The sequence below is a fragment of the Gobio gobio genome (assembly GCF_949357685.1).
Source record: "Gobio gobio genome assembly, chromosome: 17".
NCBI lineage: Eukaryota > Metazoa > Chordata > Actinopteri > Cypriniformes > Gobionidae > Gobio > Gobio gobio.
The window spans coordinates 22476777-22487703 of record NC_137110.1 but is presented as its reverse complement, the minus strand read 5'-3'; the positions used below and the strand labels follow the sequence as shown (position 1 = coordinate 22487703).

General features: G+C 38.3%; 1 protein-coding gene across 1 annotated transcript; it reads left to right on the top strand.

Moving 5' to 3' along the window:
• Positions 1 to 6410: 6410 nt before the first annotated feature.
• ptmaa (prothymosin alpha a) lies at positions 6411 to 10401 on the top strand. The gene is made up of 5 exons (XM_079840789.1): positions 6411 to 6599; positions 8995 to 9063; positions 9151 to 9241; positions 9344 to 9417; positions 9520 to 10401. The coding sequence occupies exons 1-5, from the start codon at positions 6555 to 6557 to the stop codon at positions 9556 to 9558; spliced, it is 318 nt and encodes a 105-aa protein (XP_079696915.1). The 5' UTR covers positions 6411 to 6554; the 3' UTR covers positions 9559 to 10401.
• Positions 10402 to 10927: the final 526 nt, after the last annotated feature.

The following is a 10927-nucleotide window of genomic DNA, read 5'->3' as shown; positions in this document are numbered from 1 at the left end:
TCACATGCTGCATGCATCAGCTTCATTGATTTCTGCCTCATCGACTGCTGTCTCCTGGACAGAATTCCTAATCTGTGCCTTAGTGACACTGAGCCACCCAGAGACAAAGAGTAGCTTAATGTCATGTCGTTTTCACCTCCAGATGTTTGTAAAAAAAAAAAAAACTGCAAGGTTTCCAAATGTACTAAAGAGATGCATGGTAGATATGTTACACTCTAAAAAAAAAAAGGTTCTATATGGCACCAAAAATAGTTCTTGGCTCGTAATCATAGGGGAACCTTTTTTAGTGCTATATAGCACCATTTTTGGTGCTTCAGTGGTTCTTCAGCGGTTCTTCAGAGGTTCTTCACCGGTTCTTCAGAGGTTCTTCACCGGTTCTTTGACTAAGGTGCTATATAGCACCTCTGAAGAACCACTGAAGCACCAAAATTGGTGCTATATAGCACTAAAAAAGGTTCCCTTATGATTACGAGACTTTTTTTTTAGAGTGTAGGGTATAATAAAAGGAGAGATGAAAAGGAGAGTTGAGAGCAAGAACACGCATTGGCCTCATACTTTATCCCAGCTGTGGGAAAACTGTGGGACCAGCTGCTGCAGGACAAGTGAAGGCTATATTTAAATAAAACTGAAAAATGAGAGAGGGGAAAACGCTGCAGGCTGAGCGTCTGCAGTCCTGCCCCTAATACATTAGGAAAGCGGAAGACGGGAAACAAGGAAGAATCCCAGATCAAATGAACTCTTCACTTTGAAACCCACAAGGGTTTGAGGAAGCATTGCATAGGACAAAGATCACATTTTACTAAATGTTTATTTTATTTTTAAGGAAATGTTACCCCTGTGAACAAAACCTCACGTTGTGTACACATTATGTTAATGACTACAGTGTAACATTACACCTGACCAACACTTTTTCTTTCTTTTTTTGCGGAAATGCCTTGCCCTGAACAATAGCATTGAAATGTGTAGATGGACACCGAATGAACAGACAAACAAATGAAGTAGTGCTTACCTTTATACACAGTTGACTTTGATGATTATTGACTGCTTACTTAGTTTAAAGGGACAGCTCACTCAAAAATGAAAATTCTATAATTTTCTCAATTTCAACTTATGTTGTCCTATACAATGAAACTGAATAGTGACTGAGACTGATTCTACCTAACATTGCCTTTTTATTATATGAAATAATAAATGATAGTATATACATAAAATAAAATTATATTTTACAGTACAGTAGGCTATATACACTGATCAGGCATAACATCTACACTGACCTAAATATATATACCGTAGTTGATGTGTTAGAAGCAGGAAAAATGGGCAAGCGTAAGGATTTGAGCGAGTTTGGCAAGGGCTAAATTGTGATGGCTAGACGCTGTGTCAGAGCATCTCCAAAACTGCAGCTCTTGTGGGGTGTTGCCGGTCTGTAGTGGTCAGTATCTATCAAAAATGGTCCATGGAAGGAACAGTGGTGAACCGTTGACAGGGTTGTAGGTAGCCAAGACTCATTGATGCACATGCGAAGGCTGGCCCGTGTGGTCTGATCAAACAGACAAGCTCAAATTGCTCAAGAAGAATACACAGTGCATCGTTGTTAGCATACAACAACAGTGCAGAGAATATGGGGCTGCATAGACGCAGACCAGTCAGGGTGCCCGGCCACAAAACAAAAAGGGTTCAGGAATGGTTTGAGGAGCACAACAATGAATTTGAGGAGTTGACTTGGCCTCCAAATTCCCCAGATCTCAATCCAATCGAGCATCTGTGGGATGTGCTGCACAAGCAAATCCGATCCATGGAGGTCCTACCTCGCAACTTACAGGACTTAAAGGATCTACTGATAATATCTTGGTGCCAGATACCACAGCACACCTTCAGGGGTCTAGTGGAGTCCATGCCTCGACGGGTCAGGGCTGTTTTGGCAGCAAAAGGGGGACCAACACAATATTAGGAAGGTGGTCACAAGGTGGTCATTATGCCTGATCAGTATACATATATATATACAGTATACAGTATATATATATATATATATTATAATAATACAATTATAAAAAAATATGAACTATTCATCTAAGATGATAAATGAAAATGCTGAAATAATTCAATTACTGCATAGTTTGTGCTGCTATAGGTGACCTAAACAGCCAGGGCTGTAATAAACAGTGGGTGACCATTCAGTCCCAAGGCCATTTATTAATTCTTAACAGCAATATGATTGTGTAGTAAACAGGACCATCCAAGAGACCAGGGCAAGTAGGGCTCAGGGCCCCTGGGACTGCAAGATCACGTGACCAGCCATACCAGACGGCAGCAAAGCAGGGGGATTTCCAGATTGGTTATTATTGTTGCAGACAGGAAAAGACTCCATTTAGATGCCAGAGATCACTGAGAAAGACCTCTCACAGTTTGTTGTAGGAGAGGCTTTATAGGAAAGGTAATGGAGAAAGATCTACTAGAGAGAGAGAGAGAGAGAGAGAGAGAGAGAGAGAGAGAGAGAGAGAGAGAGAGAGAGAGAGAGAGAGAGAGAGAGAGAGAGAGAGAGGATGTGAGACGGGGAGATGGAGTATATTCACTGCACCGAGGGGTGGTGACAAACATTTCACAGATCTTCATCAATGATGAGACATTTGACAGGTACAAATGTACAATACACAGGATTACTGAACAGTAAATTGTGTATGTATTTAATAGTGTATAACTGATCTAAGTAAAATTCCCATAATCCATCATTAGTAAGAAATATTTTTTTCAGAATGACCACAGCATTCTGCAGTTTTGCTGGGAGGAAAAAATTCTGCTCCCTAAAAGCAAATCATATTTTTCTATGCTGATCGACATGAACACTGAGTGCTGTAACATTTTTATCAAGCAAATTGCTAAATCTTACACTGCCGTTATTATTAGGCTAATTTTAGGTTTATCATTAAAGATTTGTCTGTAATGTATAATTTGTTTTTATAATTAATGGCTAATTTTAAGCATTTAAGAAGATGAGTTGTTCACATACGCAAGTATAGTATACATATCCTCATACTGTGCTAAATAAATTGAAATATATATGTGTCTCAGTGTTGTTTTGAAAGTGTAAGAGACATTATTCCTGCTGTCCCTGGGCCTATAAACTTGTGCATCTCAGATTACCTAGAATGATGGATGTAATTTGACACCATCAAACATTCATTTATTCAATCTCAGAAGGAGTAGAAAATATCTTATGTTTGTTTTTTTCTGTAATGACAGATTATAAATGCATGAGACCAATTATAGATGCATGAGACGTGGGAGTTCTGTTCTGATGGTTGCAGGTTTAATTCCAAGCAGCAGTGACCCAGGAACTGGTGTGTTAGTGAGATCACAATTCTGCTCTATCATCATTTTGCCTTCGAGCGAGGCACTTAACTTCTTTTTGATCCTTATATGCAATTACTGTAGCTAATGTAAATGGCTTGGGATGAAAGTTCCTGCTAAAAGACAGTCATAGGCCTACAGGATTCTAATAACAATAGTCAAATGAAAGCGGTGGTGTAAATTATTTGAGTAAATGTAGTTACTGTACTTAAGTATTTTTTGGCTATTTTGTTAGTTTGTTTTACTGAGTTTATCTTGTTTTACTAAGTATCAAAGATATTACTATCTACTTGACTACATTTTTGAATAAGTATACTCTTTACTCCAATACATTTGTGATGAGTAATGCAATTGCTTTATGGACTTGAGCTTAACTAAGACTTAAAGGGTTAGTTCACCCAAAAATGAACATTCTGTCATTAATTACTTACCCTCATGTCGTTCGACACCCGTAAGACCTCCGTTCATCTTCGGAACACAAATGAAGATATTTTAGTTGAAATCTGATGGCTCTGAAAGGCCTCCATTGGCACAATGCACGGTACACTCTCAAGACCCTTAAAAGGTACTAAAGACGTCGTTACAAAGTCCATCTCACTACAGTGGTTCTACAATAACTTTATGGAGTGACGAGAATAGTTTTTGTGCGCAAAAAAACCCTAAATAACGACTTATATAGTGATGCTCATAATCATGAAGCTTCGAAGCATCGAAGCAAGATCAGTGAGTCGAATCATGATTCGGATCGCGTGTCAAACCGCCAAACTGCTGAATCGACTCACTGATTCATAACGCTTCGAAGCTTCATGATGCCGTGTTTTGAAATCCTCATCACTATATAAGTCGTTATTTAGGGTTTTTTTGCGCACAAAAACTATTCTCGTCACTCCATAAAGTTATTGTAGAACCACTGTAGTGAGATGGACTTTGTAACGACGTCTTTAGTACCTTTTAAGGGTATTGAGAGTGTACCGTGCATTGTGCCAATGGAGGCCTTTCAGAGCCATCAGATTTCAACTAAAATATCTTCATTTGTGTTCTGAAGATGAACGGAGGTCTTACGGGTGTCGAATGACATGAGGGTAAGTAATTAATGACAGAATTTTCATTTTTGGGTGAACTAACCCTTTAAATGTTTGTAGAAGTTTAAGAGGCTGTTGTGTCGACCTTAATTTATTGGAACTTTGAATTGTGAGTTTCACTGCATGTCTCTTAGGTGTTGAGGACTGCATCTTTGAACCTATCTGTATCAGTAAAATACTTAAGCCTCTACTGTAGATAGGCCTACTCTAAGACTTTTACTCAAATCTTATTGGAATTGGTGACTTGTAACTTGTAATGGAGTCATTTGGGCTCAGTAAGTGGTTTTCAGGTCCTCTTTACACCTCTGAATGAAAGTTATAACGGTGGGCCAAAGTTACATTTCCAAAATGATTAATAAATTATTAAATAAATAATATAAACAAACTTTATTGTTAAAAAAATATATTTTCTCTACACTTTTACTTCTCTAGCTTCTGTAGCAAACTATCTTGCTCTCACATTAATTGCCATTGGCTCTACTAGGACTATTGTATATAGCTCTTGTGGGATAAATTGTGATGTTTCTCATTGTGAAGTCTCTTTAAATACACGTGCATGCTAAATGGTTACAAATGTGACAGTAAATAAACTGTTTGAAATTACCCCACATACCCTGTGAAAATCCAGTCCTGAACGTGTATTTGCTAACACCTTTTATCTGTCCTTGACATGGAACGGGCGAAATAAAAGGGAAAATACAGTTTACTCCAGTTCCATGTTTTCTTTAGCACCTTAAACCAAGTACCGTTGATTGACGTTGGCACCAACCAATCAGCGCTCGCAAAGCGTCAAGTCTGTGTTCGTTCAACCCAATCAGCCAATAAGGAGACTTTAAGACGCCATACGGTATTTCAATCGGCCATGTTGGTGAGGTACAGAGGTACACCTTTACATTTTCCCTGCAGCGTGCAGATTTTAAATTGCTTGAAATATCAAAACATCACTCGTAATGTTTATAAAGCGCTTAGTCTGATGAGCATATTTGTTATCCTTCACTAGCCCGCCAAACAATTCGTGTTTGCCAATAAGAATAAGAAAGATCTCGGTCAAGCATCTTAAAAAAATCGCGACTGTGATTGTTGTCTTACTCTAATAATTAGACATGGCAGCATATTATTTGGCGTTCTTCCTTCCTATATGATGTCTAAATAACTGATCTCATAGATCACACAGGATGGTATTTTACATACCCAGTGTAGGCTAAATATCGGTAAAGAGGCGGGGTTTGAGAACTGTCACTCAAATGTTGAGCAGGTTTCACCAGTGAGGGCGTCCACTAACTGCCGCAATATTATATTCATTGAGCGTGACCTTTCTGTCAGATAGAGCAAAAGTTTATGCGCCACCTAAAACAAATAAGGTGACTTCGAGGTCCGCAGTAGTACTCCTTAACTTCAACGCTTGCATATCAATTAAATGCGCGTATCACTGATGGATAGTTTACAAGACACCTTTCAGAGAAATTGACAAAAGATTGTTTATGGTGAGGTGATGGCACGAGTAACGACGTGGTCAAAGTTTGTGTAATGACATGTAAATGTAACCATAAGGAGGGGGGAAAAAAACATTTATTAGAATAATGCAAACTGCAGACTTGGTTAGACCATTATAGATTTCAGGGCAGTATTAATGTCTTAAATACTAATATATATATATATATATATATATATATATATATATATATATATATATATATATATATATATATATATATATATATATATATATATATATATATATATATATATATATATATATATATATAATAGTGCTGAGCCCATCTAGGCCATCCATCAAGGGGAGATTGACCAGGATAGTATGGATCGACAGTTATTCCACACATAAATGAGCCAGAGGTTGGTTTGGAGGCGGAGTCTGACTTTGTAGAAATGCTGTCTATTGTTCCATTGTGACCAATCAGAGGAGCTGAGCTTTTTCCTCACTGGCCAATCACTGAAAAGCGCCCGCCTCCAAGCTCCGCCTATTCTTCTATATTAACGGCTCTGCCGCCGTGTGAGCTCGCTACAGACGCTTAATAGTCTTTTTTTTATTATAAACATCTCGTATTTCTCTTTATATTATTTTGTTCCGAGACCCCATAATATTCTTAACATTTAGGAAAAATGGCTGACACAAAAGTCGATACCAGCTCGGAAGTCTCCGCCAAGGTAATGCAACTTAAGTTATACCATGATTTGTAGAGATGCTGCGTTTTTATTCATTTGAATAAACGAGCATTTATGAAATATGAATTTTGGCATGCAAATCGGTATACAGCATTACTGGATCACTATTTGCAAATTCTGTCAGTGTTTTGACCGCTCACTGACACTTTGAGGACTTCGTGGATTGTAAAACGTTAACTTAGGTGCTCTGAAGTTGGGCTTCTTTACGGAGACATTCGCAACTAAAAGGCTTTTTGTTCAGATTCTGCGCGGGTTCTTTGTTTATGCAGGCGGTTTTTCGGTTCCTCTTTGAAAAAGATAGTGAGAGGGGTGGACGCAGATAATCGTAAACACTATGTACTCTGCTTATATGGTTTGTTGCACAAGTTTCTTCATTACCTCGTATAGACTCAGTTATTGAAGGTGCCTCGTACCGTCCGCGAGACGCGGTGATTCGTCAGCCCGCAGCCCGATCTGTCACACAAGTTACTGCAGCTCTCACGATTCATGATGCCACTGTGAATAAAGCACGTTTGCCTTGATGTTTGAATGCGTCTACTTCATGTTTGACCAATGTTACAAGTGTAACGAAAACGCAATTTGATCTTAGAATACATTGTTAACACCAGAGCCAACATGCCTCAGATTTACTGTTTATTTAATGGGACTTTGCCGAGCGTTAGGTCGCGTTGCTTTTTAAGTTCTGTCAAGTTCTGGTTGTAATTCACCTTTTTCTAGTGAAATTGAGAGTTCATCATACATTATTGATCAAATTACTTAAGATATGGGCTTTATTTGGCTATAGTTTACCTGCCTTGTACTTTATATAGAGGAAGTGTCGGGATGGGTGATAATTTCTCATGAAAGATGAAAGAAAAGAGTTCTCTCTTTCAGTGCAAAGAGAAACTGTTTCGATTGTATCACCGGCTATCGAAATATGGGATTGCTTCAATGATCTATGTGAGTTAGTGTATAAACTTATCCCGCGAAGCCCCGCTGCGGATGCTGCAGTCTGGCTGATTGAATGAGCTGCTCTTGTAGCGCGCGGTCTGCTCGGGAGGTGAGCGCGAAAACCGAAGTTAAGGGACATCCGTGCAGGCAGCTCTGTTTTTTCATTGTTTATAAATGTAAACGTATACTAGACCGACGTCTTGAGGGTTGTTTCTCGCTGTTATTCTACCGTTCCATCCATGAGCGCCGCGTTTTTAAGGTGCAGTGGTTCCGTTCAACTTTTAAAAACGCATCTCGAGACCCCTACGCTCCGTTCCATTCCGTTGCGCTCCGTCTAGCTGCCTGTGAGCGCGAGAACGTGTGCTGTGTGAACGGCCCCGTACAGTGTATCAAATCTAAACGATCGTTTTCCGCCGGATTTATCAAGCGTGTTGTGCTCAATCTCTGCTGATGTCATATAGCTAAGGATCGCTGGACTCGCCTACCAGCTGTGGGCACAACATTTCTGACCCGTTTGTCCTTTGTTGGGTTTTTTTCCGTCCTAGTCCTTGATAAGCCTGCGTTTCTTAAGTTTGCTTACGAAAAACGGAGTTGATTTCCGCTTACTTACTGCCCACGCTGTTTGTTTGTTTGATCGATATATGGGTCAGTATTATCCTGTACTATAGTGGCATATGTTCATTATTCATGTATGGCTCCCTGACGCTCAGTGGTGGTACAAAGCGGCATGAAATGGTGACGGTGGGAGAAGGCGTTGCAGGCGTGATGTAGACGCTAACCGGCTTAAAAGCTGAGGATTATGACCTAAATTTATTAATACGAGCGAGCTGCTGCATGTAAGCACATCCTATGGCACCCAGAGAGATGAAAAGTCTGCGTTTTTAAACGAGTGTTAAATAATTTTATACGTAAAACGGCTTATTTTAAGAATAATGGTCATTCTCGAGGGAACAACATTATAGTGCTCGAAAAACGAATTGTTGAAGGCTCAAATGCACAACGCTATTGTTCCCCCCATCTTTCTCTTTCTCTTCTATCTCTTTCTCTCATTCACTCTCTTTCTCTGAGGCTTATCGGTCCTGCCTCTCTTTGGTCAAGTTCGCGTTCTTATTGGCTGAGTTAAAATATTCACTAATTGTAATGTGGGGGTTGTAGTTTTTTAGCGGGCGTGTCTTTATCAAGAGCAACGAGGTGGAATATAAACTGAACTACAGCGCGCATTGGCGGTAACGCCATCGACGTATCAAATTACAACACCTCAAATATGGTCTTTAAACCAGGCGGGGATTGAAGAGACAGGCGTCCAATTAATAAAGAGTGTGAAAGTGTCTCGTTTCAAATATGAAATGAAAGCACGTTTCATGAATAAATGAGGATTTGAATTCGCCACTGGTCTAGATAAGTAACTGAACTGAAGTGAAATTGAGAATATTTTTTCTTAATTTAGAACCTTAAAGAAAAGAAACTGGTTGAGGAGGCAGAAAATGGAAAGGATGTCCCTGCTAATGGAGATGCTGTAAGTTTCCACATCTTTCTTTATTTAGTGCCCACAACATCAGTACTGCTTGTAATATTAAACCATAATTTATTTTAATTTTTTTAGGAAAACGACGAGAATGGTGATCCAGAAAATGAAGTAGATGAGGAAGATGATGATGTGGCTGAAGAAGAGGATGAAGAAGATGATGGGGAAGGTAAGGCCTTAAGTATGCTAATTGAATAAGAGTGGTGAGAATGATGTTGACAACCAAAGCATACAAACAAAGTTGCTTTACTAAGAATGAACTACATTATAGGTGATGATGATGATGAAGATGATGAGGCTGAGGGTGGCGCAGGAAAAAGAGCAGCTGAAGATGACGAGGATGAGGCAAGTTTTCGTTTCGTGTCATTGAAATCCTCAGCTAAGAAAAGTTTATGAATCTGACCTCATAACTGCAATATTTTAACTCTGTCTGGCCACATTTTTCAGGATGATGTTGAAACTAAGAAGCAAAAGACTGATGTGTAAGAAGCTACTCTGCTGGAAATCTTCTCATCCCTCCTTTCCTGAACTTGTCCACTGGGGGAGGCAAAAAACATGGTCATCATCAAGTATAGAGTCCAGCATCCGTGTACACACACCTAACTGCAGATTTTGTAGAAACAACCAAGACTTCAAAGCTCTACCTTCTTACAAAATACTTTAAAAGGAAAAATTTGTTTGTATTTTTATTTACATTTTATATTTTTGTACATATTGTTAGGAGGTCAGCCATTTTTGACAGTGATCTCTGGTTACCAAACGGTGCTTTGAAGTTGATGCTTCTCTATGAAATAGATTTTACTTGTGGTTTGACCATGTCATGTTATCTCAAAAGAAACTTGTAAAAAACTAAGCAAAAAAAAGAAACGGAAAATGACAGAAAACCATACAAAAAAAAAAACTTTAATTCAAAGCATTCCAGTAACTTTGTGTATGTACATCAGTTGTATCATACGTAGTTGGACTGTATGAGAGGGCAAGTCCAAAATAAAAGAATTTTCTTTTCTTTCTTGTCCATTAAATTGCTATCTATTTGTGGCCTGTTTGATGTATGTGTGAAATTTGTTGTGCGACAATAAACCGAAATTTATTTTGTGAGTTCTTTTTTTTTTTTTTTTTTTTTTCTTTTATTCCTTTCATGACTTTTCATAAGTTTTTAATGTTGGAGCTGTATGGGCAAGAATAATTGAACCAGCATTATCTTGAGATGCAGTTCGTGTTTTTCATCAGCCTGTCAAAAGTAAATGTACATCATTGTAAATTATTCAGGCCTTTAAGACTCCAAGATCTGGTATATATTATGTTAAATAAAATTGACTGTGTGAATTCTTTCATTTATATTCATATTTCTTTAGGCCACGTTGCTCTCGTTTATATAGTGTGTGTGTGGTCCTAATGACACCATGTTCCCATAAAGATGGCAATATCCGAAATCCTTGTCTTTGTGGGGACATTTTTGGTCCCAAAACAGCTTATAAATCATATTAAGTGATGTTTTTTTGATAACTCTTAAGTATGGGGAACACATTTGCTATTAACTATGACTTGCCTCAATAAACTAATTTACTGCTTATTAATAGTAAGGTAGTAGTAGTTTTTAAATTTAGGTATTCAGAATAAGGCATTAACATGTGCTTTATAAGTACTAATAAACAGCCAATATCCTAGTAATATGCATGCTAATGAGTAACTAGTTAATAGTGATCAACTAGTTAATAGTGATCTTAATTTTTTTTTAATGTAAAAATGCAGAATGTTTTCTGTGATTGGTAGGTGTAGGGTCAGGTTAAATATACAGTTTGTACAGTATAAACATCATGTCTATGAAATGTCCCCATAAAACATGGAAATCCAA

Excerpts from the sequence above, each read along its gene's own strand:
- ptmaa (XM_079840789.1), top strand. The coding sequence starts at position 6,555 with ATGGCTGACACAAAAGTCGATACCAGCTCGGAAGTCTCCGCCAAG. Across the intron at positions 9,064-9,150 it reads TCCCTGCTAATGGAGATGCT|GAAAACGACGAGAATGGTGA; the intron begins GTAAGTTTCCAC and ends TAATTTTTTTAG. Across the intron at positions 9,418-9,519 it reads CTGAAGATGACGAGGATGAG|GATGATGTTGAAACTAAGAA; the intron begins GCAAGTTTTCGT and ends CACATTTTTCAG.